Source organism: Callorhinus ursinus, unplaced genomic scaffold, assembly GCF_003265705.2.
Source record: "Callorhinus ursinus isolate GAN/ISIS: 27379988/994484 unplaced genomic scaffold, GSC_fseal_2.0 scaffold2, whole genome shotgun sequence".
In the NCBI taxonomy this organism is placed as follows: domain Eukaryota; kingdom Metazoa; phylum Chordata; class Mammalia; order Carnivora; family Otariidae; genus Callorhinus; species Callorhinus ursinus.
This window is the reverse complement of record NW_027397064.1, coordinates 69295583-69313322: the sequence shown is the minus strand read 5'-3', so window position 1 is coordinate 69313322 and position 17740 is coordinate 69295583. Positions and strand designations below refer to the sequence as shown.

Here is a 17740-nt window from a genome sequence, read left to right as displayed (position 1 = left end):
AGAACCTGAACTCTTGACCCTTGCTTCCAGAGTCCTGGGTGTCTGGTGCCTGCCTACCTTTCAGATCTTCCTTGAGCACTCATCAAGCTCATTCTGCTTTAAGCTCTTTGTTCCAAATGGTAGTTCTGCCTGGTGTGCCTCTTCCCCTGATCTTTGCTTGGCTGGCCTTTCAGATCTCAGCTTCAGTGTCTCCTGCTCTTAGAGGTCTTCCCTGATAACCTAATCGAAAGTAGCCATCCCCCTACCCAGCACACAAAACAGGGCATGATGTATAGCAGACACTCCAAATATTTGCTGAATCAATGCATGAATATACAAATACCAATCATCTAGCATTGGGGTTTCAGCTTTAATATTTATACACCAAAAAGACATTTTTAGGCTAAATCTTCAAAACTGTTGCTGTGAAAAATTTATAGCTCTTTTCTCTAGAAATGAAATTAAGATTTTTATGGTTATTTTGTATATCAATTCATGATGAAATCTAAGTTTAAATTATGACTTCCTATAGATGCTCCTTCCAGGAAATTTTAAATAATTAAGTCCAGTTTTGCACTGTTGCTAAGTTAATCATGAGTTTTATGGGAACGAGGAGAAAGGAAGCAAACTGACTGCAGAATTAGACCTTTGAGCTTTTACATATTTGACTGATAGAATCAAATACATCTTAACATATTCAAAGAAATGAGTTCCCCAATACTCTGGCAGCTTCTATTTTTCTTAGGGAAGAATTATACAAACTTTAGGCTGTCTAGTAGTTTCATCTGAGAGGCTTAGACATCTTGGCATTTCTATCTCTTGCAATCTATTTTTCCGACAGAAAAAATCTTCATGGCTTCATCAAGTTTTTTGGATATACAGAAAGGACTAAATAAGGACTTTCGGACCAAGTACAAAACTTTGCACATAACTGAGTTGCACATTTATTTCCTGACCTGTTCCTCAAAAAACATTCCTTAAGGACAGGTTCCATACTTACCCAGAGGAACTTTGCAGACAACTCTTCCGTAGCCTTGTGAACATTCAACTTTTATCCAAGTTTCATTTGAAGCTAACAAAATGCTACATTTTCCACCACCACTCTTACTTTTATTTGCCCATTTGACAAATGTCACTTTTGATCCATCTAACCAATTCCAAGACTGATCTAAAGAAAGAAATTAAGTTTATTGCCTCTAAATTTCTTTTCTTTTTTTAAATTTAAATTCAATTAGCCAACTTATAGTACACCATTAGTTTCGGATGTAGTGTTCCATACTATATCAGTTGCATATAACCCCCAGTGCTCATCACATCACATGCCCTCCTTAATGCCCACCACCCAGTTACCCCATCTCCCCACCCACTTCCCCTCCAGCAACCCTCAGTTAAGAGTCTCTCATAGTTTTCTCCCTCTCTGATGACTTCTCATTGTGTTTTCCCTCCCTTCCCCTACGGTCCTCTGCCCTGTTTCTTATATTCCACATATGAGTGAAACCATATGATAATTGTCTTTCTCTGATAGACTTACTTCGCTCAGCATAATACCCTCCAGTTCCATCCACATCAATGTAAATGGTAAGTATTCATCCTTTCTGATGGCTGAGTAATATTCCATTGTGTGTGTGTGTGTGTGTGTGATATGACACATGCCATCTTCTTTATCCATTCATCTGTCAATGGACATCTTGGCTCTTTCCACAGTTCGGCTATTGTGGACATTGCTGCCATGAACATTAGGGTGCAGGTGCCCTTTGGGATCACTACATTTGTATTTTTGGGGTAAATACCTAATAGTGTAATTGCTGGGTCATAGGGTAGCTGCCTCTAAATTTCTAAGGTAAAATGGCATGTGACTCATACAACTCACTTACTTGGAACTATGCTATGCAACTATTTAAAATGAAACTTATTAAAAATGAAAAAAAATAAATCAGTCCTTCAGTTGTACTTGTCACATTTCAAGTGCTCAGTAGCCATGTGGCTAGTGACTACTCTGTTACACAGCACTGATATAGAACATTTCCATCTTTGCAGAAAGTTCTATTAGACAGCACTGATATAAAATCTGGTGTTTTGATTAAAGTGCAGAATGCTTGCACTTTGATTGTGTGAGAGATAGAACTGAATCCCCATCAGCATCCTCACCCCCAACTAAAAAACTCATATCATTAAAGATGTGCCGGGGGAGTAAGGGTCAAGAGGGTCCAGGAGGGGTGCCCCACCATGACTCCATTTTTATTTTCCAGCTGAGATAGCACCACCTTGTGGTGATAGTGTAAACACAATTTAGAATTCATTTTGATGGCCAACTTTGAATCCATTCACTTTTTGAAGTACTTAATATTTTGGGATTCACATTTATTTCAATTATTTAGAATTCAACTTAGCTTAAAATGTAAAAAAAAAAACCTTCCTATTCTACTGCATTTGTACTCTTAATTCATTCTTTATCAATTCTACGTTCACTCAAATCTTTTATCCATTATTGCTTGGAGTAATCCATTATTGCTTGAAAATTTCTTCCACAAATCTTTTTTAACCAATTCTCTCTAATTTTATTAAGCTTGTTTGAAAAACAAAATAACCATTTAAGAAAATTTTTCTCTATGGTAAAAATGTTTCAAGAGGGAAGAGAACAGCAAGAAGAGAACCTTCTGAAAAACAGAGTTATAAGCTACAAAAGCACAGGCGATAGACACTAGAACTCTAAGGGAAGGAAGTCATGAGTTCTTTGTGGGAGCCTGGGGGGGCACAGATATTGCTGTAGGAGAAAAAAATACGTTGTCAATCCAAGTATCTTACACCTCTAGAACATCCCAATTGATTTAACCTGATTTTCTATTTCATTAGTGTTTTCCATCGTTACTAATATGTCACTCACATATTTATTAGGAATTTATAAGTCTCCAAAACAGCCAGCAGACCTAGCTTTTTCATCAATAAGGAGCATTTGAATTAACCACCACTTAACATTCTTTAGCAAGGCTGACTTGTTATTTAGGACAAGTTGGAATTTTCTTTGCACACTGTGCACAAAAATATGTCACTTACCAGAAGAATATCGAGATAATCCAAGCCAAACTCTCATGGTAATATTATTATTTTCCCTCATCAGTCTGCTCACGAACTTATTTTCATCTTCATCCTCTATGGTAACAATAGTTGCAGAATGATCTGTTGAAGGAAAACAAACCCTAAACTAATTAGCTTTATGCAAACTAGGGAAGTGGATATTTCTCAACCAGCCATTAAAAAAAAAAAAAAAAAAACTACCATGATCAAGATCATTGAGAAATTCAAGCGTTACATAGAGAATATTTTGAAAATCTGGTATTTGTGTCAGATTTTTAAAAGTATAGCATTAATAGATTCTAAAAAATTTAGAAATACATTGAAACTTTACATAGATAAATTTTATGTTTCTTCAAAATGTTTACCTGATAAACATTTTGATCTTGGAACTGCCTGCCAGTGAGATCATTGTGTACGAACAGCTAGTCATAAGAAGTGGGGTATATGATTGTAGAAAGATGTGTTTCAGCATACTCTCCTCAACAACCATTTCTGTATAATAACTCAGCTTTAAATTTGCTTCTATTAAAACGAAAATGAAAGCAAATAGGTTTGGGATCTTGGGGAGAATTTCCTTTAATATTATTTTATACATAAGCGTTTTGGTTATGCCCATTGTAAGTTCCTAAGTACAGTATGGAATCAAATACTCTTAAGTTTGATAAATTGCCCTAAACCCACAGAGCAAATAGTACTATCACTATCATCAGGCAAGGGATAGAAATAAAATAATAACTAGACTTGGAAATCAATCCTAAGTGGAATCAAATAGTCTTCAACAGTGACAAGCCTATTAGCAGTGACAAGCACTTGAACTAAAGCATTTCTTTTGTGGTGGTGGCATTGGAAGAAGGGCTAAGGCAAGTCTTTCCTCCTTTATAGAAGATCACAGTGTGCATGTGCTTGTTTAATATTACATAATCCTGTAAGGGAAGATATTATCACTGTTTTACAGATGAGAAAACAAAGGCTCAAGGAGATTAAGTAAATTAGTCAGTTTTACGCAGCTAGTCAGTTATAAAATTAGAAAGCCAATCCCAATCCTTTCTAATAATAATAATAGTTTGAATGCTCACTATTTGCAGGGCACTGTGCTACATTTGCATACATTATCTTATTTCATTAATTCCTACAACAACCCAACCTTTGAAATAAGTATATTTTCATTCTCACTGTTCAGATGAGAAAAGAGAAGCAATTATGTAACTTCCATAATATCCCTCAGCTAGTAAGTATGGGAGTTGTGCCTTAAAACTTAGACCTGTCTGCCTCCAAGGCTTACATGAATAACTCCCACACTACAGTGACAGTAAACCTTTCTATTTTCTCCTGTGGGAGGAAGAGGCTTCTGACTTCCAGAACGTATGTATAGTTCACAATAGTTCCCATTGTGTGTGTGTGTGTGTGTGTGTGTGTGTGTGTGTGTGTGTGTATAGCACATAAGAGTTCCCACACAAAAATTTCCATCATGTAGTTAGCAGTAACAAGGAGATTTTAAAATCAGCCAAATGTCTCCACAACAGTTAGCAAAATAAATGAGATAAATGCCATCAGTCTGGCTAAATTGCTATTCAAGGATGCAGGTCTTTGAAATATTCTTGGTATTCTCCCTAGAAGTCACTTCACAGTTTGACTATAGGGTAAATTTATCATGGGAGAGATCCAGTTATTGTTGCCCTTTCTAAAATAGTTAAATCTGAAGACAAAAAGTCCTGTTCCTTATGGTGTTCAGAGGATGTGGGCCATTTCTATCGCAGAATGGAGGAACAACCCCTGCTTCCTTGATTACTCTGGTCAGGATAAGCTTACTTATTAATAACTAAGTAGTGGGAAAATCTATAATTTTGTATTTAATACTTAACCTTTACAAAAAATTTGCCTCCTAATCCCTTCATCTAAACATATCTAGCTTTATTTAAAATGATTTCATTTGTCATTTTCACATAATGGTTCACTTAGGAATTTTTTATTCTACTTCTTTCCACTTACTTTTATTTTCCATGTACTCTTACATTGGTCATTTATAATGGCTATTTCAATATTCCACTTAACTCATATATCATAAAATACTTATCCACTAGGCTATAGGTTATAAAATGCTATTATAAATATTGAGTGTTTTAAAAATGTTTTAAAAAGATTTATTTATTTATTTGAGAGAGAGAGAGAGTACATGTGTTGGTGGGGAGGGGCAGAGGGAGAGGAAGGGAGAGAATCCCAAGCAGACTCCCACTGAACGCAGAGCCCAACTTGGGGCTTGATCCCACAACCCTCAGATTATGACCTGAGCCGAAATCAAGAATCGGACATTTACCGATTGAGCCACCCAGGTGCCCCCAAAATATTTTCCAAAATATAATCATTATTTCAAATTATTTTCTTGGAAAAAATTCCAATGATTAAATTATTGAGTCCAAGAAAATCAATAAATTTTAACTCACCAAGTTTTGAACAGAACTGTTTGGCTTCTGAGAAATTGTGCAATGCCTGGTCAGATGTGTAACAGTGCTCCTTGTACTGGATCCAGTGTGACGCATTCTCTTTTACTGCTGGACATCTTGATGAGTATGTATGAGAGGACACCTCTTTAGCTATAAAAATGTTAGACATGACTGTAAAAATGCACAGAAAAAATAGCTGACTTTTAAAATCTCACTAACCCCCATTTGAAACTGTGGTTCCTATAGGTAAGAAGCATTCAACTCAATGCCCACATCAGAGAAAGCTACAGCCCATACTCTAATAAGAGTATACATTCTGATTAGCTTTTTGCAGTACCATTTTTAAAACTGAGAAAACAGAAAAAAGTATTTAGCCCTTGAAGAGACAGAATAAGAAGCAAAGATAGGCTTGGCAGGCCTGTAACTACTTCAAAATAATACTTAAAATTGTTGCTTTCTTTGGATGCTTTTTATCTTGATAATATAAACCTAGTTTTACCTTGCCATATAAAAAACTACTTCTAAAATTATATCCACAAGTGAAAATTTGGTAATTTGTTTACAAAATACAGTATATCTGCATAGCACAATCTGTCTCCTACAAAGACAGCAGCTATGCCTCTGTACCCATTAAATAATAACTCCCCATTCCTGCCTGCCCCCAGAAACCATCTTTCTACTTTCTGTTTCTATGAACTTGACAACTCTAGGTACCTTATATAATTGGAGTCATATGGCATTTGTCCTTTTTGTGTCTGGCTTATTTCACTTAGAATAATGTCCTCAAGATTCATCCATGCAGGTTGCATTATGTATTATGTGTCAGAACTTCTTTCTTTTTTAATGCTGAATAATATTCCGTAGTATGTATATACTACATTTTGCTTACGCATTCATCTGTCAACGGACAACTTGGGTTGCTTTCACTTTTGGCCATTGTGAATAATGATGCTGTGAACACGGTTGTACAAATATCTGTTCCAGTCCCTACTTCCATTTCTTTTGAGTATATGCCCAGAAGTGGAATTGTTAGATCCTATGGTAATTTTATGTTAAAATTTTTGATAAATCACCATACCATTTTCCACAGTGGCTACATACCACTTTTTATTCCCACAAACAATGTACAAGGGCTCCAATTTCTCCACATCCTTACCGACCCTTGTTATTTTCTTTTTTTTTGAAGAGTCCATTTTTTTTTAAGTTTTTGTTTTTGTTTCATTTTGTTTGAGAGAGAAAGATGGGTTGAGGGGAAGGGGCAGAGAGAGAGAATCTTAAGCAGGCTCCATGCCCAGTGTGAAGCCCAACAGGGGGTTCCGACCTCACAACCCAATATCATGACCTGAGCTGAAGTCAAGAGTTGGGCATTTAACCTACTGAGCCATCCAGGAGCCCCTTGAAGATGCAATTTTTAAAGTTTGCCCGTGGGGGGGGCGCCTGGGTGGCTCAGTCGGTTAAATGTCTGCCTTTGGCTTGGGTCATGATTTCGGGGTCCTCATTGGGCTCCCTGCTTCTCCCTCTCCCTCTGCTGCTCCCCCTGCTTGTGCTTTCTCTCAAATAAATAAATAAAATCTTTTAAAAAAATAAAATAAATTTTGCTCTTGTATTAGTTTCCCAGAGCTGCCATAATAAATTGCCATAAACCTGGTGGTTTAAAACAACAGAAATTTATTCTCTCACAGTTCTGGAGGTGTCAGCAGGATTGGTTCTTTCTGGAGGCTCTCAGGGAGAATCCGTTTCAGGCCTCCTCGCTTCTGGTGGTTGATGGCAATCCTTGTCTTGAAGCCACATTACTGCAATTTCTGCTTCTGTCATCAAAGGGCCTTCTCCCTCTATGTCTGTTTCTCTCCTCTTACAAGGACACCAGTCATTGGATTTAGGGCCCATCCTAATCAAGCATTACATTACCCCATCTTAACTATTACATCTGGAAAGGCTCTTTTTAAATAAGGCTGCATTCTAAGGTTCTGGGTGGACATGAATTTGGGGGGGATACTATTCAATCCAGTATAGCACTGAATTTGTGTTTGTTCATGTTGTCATTCTACTTGGTCCTATAAAGTCTGGTTAGCTAACACAGATGTCCTTTCCATTTTTTGTTTACTTTTCATGGATTCCAATTGATTTTCTAAAACATTACATTTATTTTCTGTACCTAACAACTGAGATGTCAGTTCTTGATTATCCATTTATTCCTCATTCTTGAAATCATTCTCCCTTTCTTATATTCACTTGCTTCTCTGGATAAAGTTTTCATATTTTTTTCCTGCTTGAATCTGTTTAATTCCAAATGTTGAATCTTCTCTGGAGGATTCTTTGGAGCAGAAAGCAGGGCAAGCCCTGAGAACTGCCACTGCCACCATCTCTTGCCTTGTCCAGCAGGCCTCTGCCCCTCCTGGGTGGTCTTCGTTCTTGTGCTCTTCTTCAAGGCTCCACCTACCAGTCAGGATGACCCCAAGTCCAGCTCCTGATGGAAGGGGCTTTTTCCTTAGATTTTAAGGATCATATAAGTTTGCAAAATGCTTAGTTACACAAAGTTAAATAGATTTCTTTACTATAGAAATTCCCAGAGCCATCGATATAGTAAATCAAACCTAAGGTATTTCCCAAATTTATATGCTGCTGAACTCTTTTTTAAAAGGAGCATTTCAGCCTTTGAAAAACATTGCTAAGTGAAATTTAAATTCACATATTAGTTATAGGTACCCAGTGACAGAGGAACTGAAAGTCTTCGGGAACATACCCTGAATGGGTATATCATATTTGTTTCTCTTCACAAAGTATCAAAATTGTTTTTATAGGATTTGTGAATAAACCTTATTTAAAAATTGACAAAAAATTCCTTTGAATATTTAATCATGTGCAAAAAACAAAATGTCATATTTTAATAAATATAGTTATTCAAAATCAAGTCTTACATTTTGTAGGTTTATAACAAATAGCACCATCACTAACAGACTTGCATTTTTCATGTCTCCAAATTCCTTTTGGATCCAAGACAACACAATTTCCAGCAGACTGTTTATCTTTCCATGGGATGTAGTCAAATGTACTGCCATCAGACCATTCAAAACTTGATTCACTTCCCTGTTTTAAGAATAATAGAGACAAAAAAAAAAAAGCTTAGGACTTTTTTAGCATAAGAATTGATTTTTTTAAAGATTAATAGAGATAACCTGATTCCAGACAAAAGAATGTTCAAAAATAACATTAAAAAGAATATATAGGGGCGCCTGGGTGGCTCAGTCGTTAAGCGTCTGCCTTCGGCTCAGGTCATGATCCCAGGGTCCTGGGATCGAGCCCCACATCGGGCTCCCTGCTCCGCGGGAAGCCTGCTTCTCCCTCTCTCACTCCCCCTGCTTGTGTTCCCTCTCTCGCTGTGTCTCTCTCTGTCCAATAAATAAATAAAGTCTTAAAAAAAAAGAATATACATACTTTAAGAAGTATTGGAATGGATTTTTAATTATTTGCTTACAATTGTTATAGGTCTGGACCTATTTGTAAAATCAGGGATTTACTTTTGATGCTTTGATTTGAGACATTTACTCTGGAGCAATTTAAGTAGGACTTTACATTTACGGACAGAGTTACTATACTCTGTCTCTAGATTTATTTTTTATAAGGATGAGTTTATATAACACTTGAAATTAAATGACATGCAAATGGCTTCCATTTGTTACAATTACAGATTTACAATCCCAATCTCCATAATATCCTGAATATTGTTTTTTATGTTTTATATTCTGCGATTTGTGTCTCTGGCTTCATTTTTTCATATTATAGAAGCCATCAAACAGCAGGGGGCTGGAAGAAAATATTTCCCACGAAATTTATATGGGAAGATTACTTTTGGTTTTCCCTTGCTTCTATAATCCTAATGTGTCATCCTTTCTTTTGTTTTCTTCACTTTGTTCTAAAGATTATTTAAATTAGGCCTTCAATACTAATCTCAATAGATGTCTATTTTTGGTATATTGGACATTACTATAGGTACATGAATATAGTAATTAATAAGATTCAAATAGAGGCACAAAAGATATGTTTACTACCAAAACATTATTCTCAGATAGTGCAATTTGTAGGGGGAAAGTGAGAGAAGAAAGTATACATTTATTAGTTCTAACATTAAGAATTTTATTTGGCATTTTATATAAATTTTTGTGTTACTCTTCACTTTAATCCTATATTAAGGAAAATACTATCATCCCAGTTTTACAGATGAAGAAGAAATAAGCTTGCAAAGGTTAAATAACCTGCTCATGATCACTGAACATGTAAATGGAAGACCCGCCACTAGTACTGGACCTCAGGTTTTTCTGATTCTGTGCTATTCCTGTTTTACCCGCTTTCCAGTTGGTCTGCCCCAACTAGGTGACAGAGCAGTGTTGTTGAGATATTCATCTACTGGGCCCTTGGGATGGCCTGGGAGTGTCTAGGGCAGCTGCAGTCTGCCATTTGCCCTACTGCATTCTACAAATACAAATTTCTATTTGGTTTGTGTTGCAAAAAGGTAAGAAAGCACTATGCTATGCAAATTGAGTCCCAGGACTTAATCTGATGTTATACTTTGGATTAATATCTTATGCCCAAATTTCCAACCTCCTAACACATTTGGAAAATTTCTGGAAAATAAAACAAGACTTACATCATGACTTGAGAGCCCAATCCATAGTGGAAATCCATCACGTTTTACGAGGTCTTCCAGAAAGAGCTGGCCATTTTGGTCATGAACACTTGTCAAATAACCTCCACTTTGAGAACACATGTTTAATGCTTCATACCATGTTACCTTTTTTTGTATAACATTATAAATACCATCTTCATATGGGATAAACTGTGGCAGAGTAGCATTATATTCTTCCTTGTAGTCAACTATAACATTTAAATTAAAAGTATTAGGGATTATATTTAAATTATTTAAAATACATATTTTGGACAGCAAAGAAATATAAACAATTATAAGAACATATTATGAGCAACTATATGCCAGCAAATTAGATAATCTGGAAGAATTGGATGCCTTCCTAGAGATGTATAAACTACCAAAACTGAATCAGGAAGAGATAGAAAACCTGAACAGACCTATAACCACTAAGGAAATTGAAGCAGTGATCAAAAATTTCCCAACAAGAGCCCAGGGCCAGACGGCTACCCAGGGGAATTCTATCAAACCTTTAAAGAAGAATTAATATTTATTCTTCTGAAACTGTTCCAAAAAATAGAAATGGAAGGAAAACTTCCAATTTCATTTTATGAGGCCAGCATTACCTTGATCCGCAAATCAGACAAAGACCCCATCAAAAAGGAGAACTCCAGACCAATATCCCTGATGAACTGTATGCAAAAATTCTCACCACAATACTAGCCAATAGAATCCAACAGTACATTAAAGGATTATTCACCACGACCAAGTGGGATTTATTTCTGGGCGGCAAGGTTGGTTCAACATCCACAAATCAATCAGTGTGATACAGTACATTAATAAAAGAAAGAACAAGAACCATATGATCCTCTCAATAGATGCAGAAAAAGCATCTGACAAAGTACAGCATCCTTTCTTGATTAAAACTCTTCAGAGTGTAGGGATAGAGGGTACATACCTCAATATCATAAAAGCCATCTATGAAAAACCCACAGCGAATATCATTGTAAATGGGGAAAAACTGAGAGCTTTTCCTCTAAGGTCGGGAACACGGCAGGGATGTCCACTATCACCACTGTTATTCAACATAGTACTAGAAGTCCTAGCCTCAGCAATCAGACAACAAAAGAAATAAAAGGCATCCGAATTGGCAAAGAAGCAGCAAAACTCTCACTCTTTGTAGATGATATGATACTTTATGTGGAAAACCCAAAAGACTCCACCCCAAAACTGCTAGAACTCATATAGGAATTCAGTAAAGTGGCAGGATATAAAATCAATGCACAGAAATCAGTGGCATTTCTGTACACCAACAACAAGACAGAAGAAAGAGAAATTAAGGAGTCAATCCCATTTACAGTTACACCCAAAACCATAAGATACCTAGGAATAAATCTAACCAAAGAGGCAAAGAATCTGTACTCAGAAAACTATAAAATACTCATGAAAGGAATTGAGGAAGACACAAAGAAATGGAAAAACTTTCCATGCTCATGGATTGGAAGAACAAATATTGTGAAAATGTCTATGCTACCTTGAGCAATCTACACATTTAATGCAATCCTTATCAAAATACCATCAACTTTTTTCAAAGAAATGGAACAAATAATCCTAAAATTTGTATGGAACCAGAAGAGACCCCGAATAACCAGAGGAATGTTGTAAAAGAGAAATAAAGCTGGTGGCATCACAATTCCGGACTTCAAGCTCTATTACAGAGCTGTCATCATCAAGACAGTATGGTACTGGCACAAAAACAGACACAAAAATCAGTGGAACAGAATAGAGAACCCAGAAATGGATCCTCAACTCTATGGTCAACTAATCTTCGACAAAGCAGGAAAGAATGTCCAGTGGAAAAAAGACAGTCTCTTCAACAAATGGTATTGGGAAATTGGACAGCCACGTGCAGAAGAATGAAACTGGACCATTTCCTTACACCACACACAAAAATAGACTCAAAATGGATGAAAGACCTAAATGTGAGGCAGGAGTCCATCAAAATTCTAGAGGAGAACGCAAGCAGCAACCTCTTTGACCTCAGCTGCAGCAACTTCTTCCTAGAAACTTTGCCAAAGGCAAGGGAAGCAAGGGCAAAAATGAACTATTGGGACTTCATCAAGATAAAAAGCTTTTGCACAGCAAAGGAAACAGTCAACAAAACCAAAAGACAGCCGACAGATTGGGAGAAGATATTTGCAAATGACATATCAGATAAAGGCTAGTATCCAAAATCTATAAAGAACTTATCAAACTCAACACCCAAAGAACAAATGATCCAATCAAAAAATGGGCAGAAGACATGAACAGACATTCCTGCAAAGAAGACATCCACATGGCCAACAGACACATGAAAAAGTGCTCAACATAGCTCGGCATCAGGAAAATCCAAATCAAAACCTCAATGAGATACCACCTCACACCAGTCAGAATGGCTAAAATTAACAAGTCAGGAAATGACAGATGTTGGCAAGGTTGTGGAGAAAGGGGAACCCTCCTACACTGTTGGTGGGAATGCCAGCTGGTACAGCCACTCTGGAAAACAGTATGGAGGTTCCTCAAAAAGTTGAACATAGAGCTACTGTGTGACCCAGCAATTTCAATACTGGGTATTTACCCCAAAGATACAAATGTAGTGATCCGAAGGGGTGCATGCACCCCAATGTTTATAGCAGCAATGTCCACAATAGCCAAACTATGGAAAGAGCCAAGATGTCCATCAACAGATGAATAGATAAAGAAGATGTGGTATATATATACAATGGGATATTATGCAGCCATCAAAAGGAACGAAATATTGCCATTTGCAATGATGTGGATAGAACTAGAGGGTATTATGCTGAGCGAAATAAGTCAATCAGGGAAAGACATGTATCATATGATCTCACTGATACGAGGAATTCTTAGTCTCAGGAAACAAACTGAGGGTTGCTGGAATGGTGGGGGGTGGGAGGGATGGGGTGGCTGGGTGATAGACATTGGGGAGGGTATGTGTTATGGTGAGCACTGTGAATTGTGTAAGACTGTTGAATCACAGACCTGTACTTCTGAAACAAATAATACATTATATGTTAAAAAAAAAAAAAGAAGATAGTAGGAAGGGAAAAATGAAGGGAGGAAATTGGAGGGGGAGATGAACCATGAGAGACTCTGGACTCTGAGAAACAAATGGAGGGTTCTAGAGGGGAGGTGGTGGGGGGGATGGGTTAGCCCGGTGATGGGTATTAAAGAGGGCACGTACTGAATGGAGCACTGGGTGTTATACGCAAACAATGAATCATGGAGCACTACATCAAAAACTAATGATGTAATGTATGGTGATTAACATAACATAATAAAATAAAATTTAAAAAAATACATATTTTGGGTAAGACTGGACATGCAATTATTTGTAAAGTTAAATAAAACTGGATTTCTTATTAACAAGGGAAGTAAAATGTAGACTTTATTTTCATTATTGCCACAACACATATAATATGTTCTTAAATATTACAGTTGTCTGGTTGACTAAAGAAAGGTATAAACACTGTCTTTCATTTAAGGAGCTCACATAGGAATTGGGGACAGAAAACAACAATTCCTGAAACACAGGCCAAACAATTAACCACTATAATATGTGTGACTGTAGAGAAGGAGAGATTCCTCTGAAGTAAGAGAGTCCGAAAGCCTGCTTAACAAATTCGGTTTGCAGAGTTTAGGTTAGATGAAATTAGGACTAAAAAAAAAAAAAAAATAAGGTAACCAGAAAGTAAGCTAAAAACAAATGAAGACTCATATAACAGTAACAAAACCACAACGATGAGGGTACTTCAAAGAGGCACAGAAGGCAAGTGAAAGAGCCAAAACTAGAACAATTTGAATAAAATATTACATAATGTAGCATATTGCATTATAACCCAAAATATAAAATATATAACCATGAGCCAATACTGATATAAACAACTGACTGAATAAATTTAAAAATGGGAGAGAATGGACAAATCTCTTGTACAGAAGAATTCCAAGTAATTTACATAGATACACCCCTCTCAGGAAGATGGAGAATGACTCTTCAGTCTGTTAAGTGTGGGCTGATTATGGTGACTTCCTTACAAAGAATATGGTATGGAAATGGGGAAAAGAGTAACTTTGCAGTGGAGAAAGCTAACAAACATCATCTAGAGCCAGGTGATCAAGGTTAAAATCAACAGTGGTAAGTGGTGTTGATGGCAAACCCTTCATATGATGTGATGAAAATGACACTTTAACTCTGTGTTTTTTTTCCTAAATCTCAAACTCACAACTCCAGTTTAATCATGAGAAAAACATCAGCCAACCCAAAGTGAGGCACATTCCACAAAATACATTACCAGTGCTCCTCAAAACTGTCAAGGTCATCAAAAGTAAGGAAATTCTAAGAAACTTTCACAGTCAAGAGAAACCTAAGGAGACATGATGACTATATGTAACATAGTATCCTGGATGGAATCCTGAATAGAAAAGGAACATTAAGTAAAAAATAAAAAAATCTGAATAATGGATGGACTTTAGTAAATAGTAGTCTATCACACTGGTTTATTAGTTGTGACAAATGTACCTTACTAATTAATGTAAGATGTCAACAATAGGGGAAATTGATTATCGTGTATATGGGAATTCTCTGTACTGTCTCTGTAACTTTTCTATAAACATAAAAATCATTCTAAAGTAAAAAGTTTGTTAAAGAAGTAAAAAAGAAGGTGGAAGTCTTTTGTGCATAAAAACCATAAATCAATGTGCAAATGAGGATAAGCATACACGGTACATGGGACAATTAAGAGATCAGCCTGACACAAAGAGAGCCTTATTGAGCCAAGAATGGGGGAAGAATTGGGGGCTGGAAGAAAGCCTAGAATTTTAGAATTGACAGTGTTTCTAAAAAGTCTTAGAAGCGTACATGGACTCAAAGTAATTGGTAATAGGGAAACACTGTAGATTGCTGATTGAAATGATGCTCCAGAAAGTTATTCTGTGGCACTATGAAGGGAGATCAGCCTGGATGTTAGCAGAGGCCTTAAACCATAGTGGTCATTATAACAGTTTCGAAACTGTGAAAAATTTAAAATTGATATGCATTTAAAAATAGCTTTACTTAAGGAATTAGGCAAATTTAAGAGATGTTTATTTTTAGGCTAGAATGTCAAAACTTTACCCAAACACACTTTCTTATTTATAAAAATCTTATCCAGTCTTCAAGACCCAACCAAGTCTTGCCTTGTCCTCAAAGCATTTTTTGTTTTCATTATTCCTGTTTTCATCGATCTCTTTTGACTTTCCAACAAACTTCAGCCAGTACCAAATAACCTAAAACTAACCTACATAAAACAATGCTAACGAGTTAAATGCTGTCTCCCCAACTACATTTTACTCCTTGATTTCAAGACCATGACAATGCGGACTGTGTCTTTTCCTTCTTCTGTAACTTCCGTAGTACCTCTCATAGGACGGAAAATAGAGGAGGCACTCAAACAGTACGGTTCATGATTCCTACCCGTGGAGCTGACAGCCTTATGTTCTCTTTCCCTGTAGGGGAAAGTCTACATAAGCATACTTACCCATTTCAATTTTACAAGCAAGAATGCTGTTCTGGGTATAGTGAAGTATTTCTTCAAGAACACTGAAGGTTTGAAAATCCCAGAAGCCATCAGTACTCAAGCCAGCAAAAAACTTGTCATTTTTTATATCTGGTCTTCCTCCTCTCCAATTTGTGTATGACAGCATGGTCTTATCAGACCACAGAAGAGAATTATCTAGAGAAGAAACAGTTTTTCTATGTTTAGAGATTAAATGAAGACTTGAATTATAGTTAATATTTCAAACTCAACCGATTCTCTTTCTTTTTTACCTACTTTCTAAAAAGTTATATGAGTATGTATATCCCTTTAAAATATTTTCTGACCATAACAGGAAATCATGCTTATATTTAGTTTGGAAAGTACAAATTAAAACATAAAAATTAAAATTTACTTATAATTTCACCATCCTGTAGTAGCTTTATGTTTTGTTATTTTTTAAATCGAATTTTCATTTCTCCTGTATATATGTTTAATTGCAATGAAAGTGAATATAATTATTTTATTTAAAAATTAACACATTACAAAACTAGTGATAGAAATCTCTTCTCTGGACCTAAACCATACACAATTGGGCACATTTATGTCAACTGATTTTTGACAAGGGTGCCAAGACAATTCAATATAAAAGAGTAGTCCCTGGGACCACAGGATATCTACATGCAAAAAATATATATATGTGATTTATATAAACACACACACATATATATATATATACATAGTTATATAAATATATATAACCATATATATAAACATATATATATATACATAAATAAACACATTTATATGTGTATATATGTTAGACCCTTTCCTTTTACCATACAGAAAATTAACTCAAAATAGATCATAGACCTAAAGGTAAGAGCTAAAACTATAATACTCTTAGAATAAAGCATAGGAGTATTTCTTCATCACCATGGGGTAGGCAAAGCATAGATATGCATAAGTGATAAGATAAATTGGACTTCATTAAAATTAATTGTGTGGGGCTCCTGGTTGGCTCAGTAGGTTAAGTGTCTGCTTTCAGCTCAGATCATAATCTCGGGGTCCTGGGATGGAGCCCCGAGTCGGGCTCCCTGCTCCGTGGGGACTCTACTTGTCCTTCTCCCTCTGCCTCTCCCCCACCCCTTCCCCGCTTGTGATCTCACGTGCTCTCTCAAATAAATAAATAAAATCTTAAAAAAAAAGTTTTGTGCTACAAATTCTACTATCAGAGTGATGGCGGGAGACAGCTGGCTGGCTTAGTCAGTAGCGCTTGTGACTCTTGATCTTGGGGTAGTGAGTTCGAGCTCCATGTTGGGTACAGAGCTTACTTAAAAAAAAAAAGTGATGGGAGAAAATATTTACAAATCATTTATTTGACAAGGAACTTATATCCAGAATATATAATTATAACTCAACAATAAAAATACAAATAATTAAAAAATGGGTAAATGATCTGAATAAAGTTTTTTCCAAAGATGATATATAAACAGCCAATAAGCACATGAAATTATGTTTAATATCATTAGTCATCAGGGAAATGAAATAAAAATAAAATAAAAACCTCAATTAGATACCACTTCATACCTACTAGGATGGCTACATCAAAAAAAGAGATAAAAACAAGTGTTGGCATAAATATAGAAAAATTGGAAGGTATGGAAAATGGTATAGCAGCTTAGGAAAACAGTCTGTTAGTTCTTCAAAGGGTTAAAAAAACACCTAGCAATTCCTGTCTCAAGTATACACCCAAGATAAATGAAAATATACATCCACATAAAGACTAGCATGTGAATGTTCATAGTGGCATTATTCACAACCAAAAAAGTGAAAAGAATCTAAATGTCCATCAACTGATGAATGGATAAATAAAATATGGTACATCCATACAATAGAGTATTATTCAGCCATAAAAAGGACAGAAATACTGAAACATGCTGCAGTGCTACATGCATAAGCCATTATGCTAAGTAGAACAAGCCAGTCACACACACAAAAAATCACATATTGTATGATCTCACTTGTATGAA

General features: G+C 36.1%; 1 protein-coding gene across 4 annotated transcripts in view; it reads right to left on the bottom strand.

Annotated features, from left to right (window-relative positions):
* Positions 1–17740, bottom strand: part of LY75 (lymphocyte antigen 75) — a 133093-nt gene that overhangs the window by 35560 nt on the left and 79793 nt on the right. For all 4 annotated transcript variants that reach the window (XR_012375498.1, XR_012375500.1, XR_012375499.1 and 1 more), the window contains 6 exons: positions 15711–15905; positions 10141–10367; positions 8414–8582; positions 5496–5645; positions 3034–3156; positions 980–1147 (listed from right to left, as the gene is read on the bottom strand). Coding sequence is in view for 1 of the 4 variants with exons in the window: in XM_073883641.1 (XP_073739742.1) it covers positions 980–1147; positions 3034–3156; positions 5496–5645; positions 8414–8582; positions 10141–10367; positions 15711–15905 (1032 nt within the window). In the remaining 3 variants the exon portion in view is untranslated. The remainder of the gene's footprint in view (positions 1–979; positions 1148–3033; positions 3157–5495; positions 5646–8413; positions 8583–10140; positions 10368–15710; positions 15906–17740) is intronic.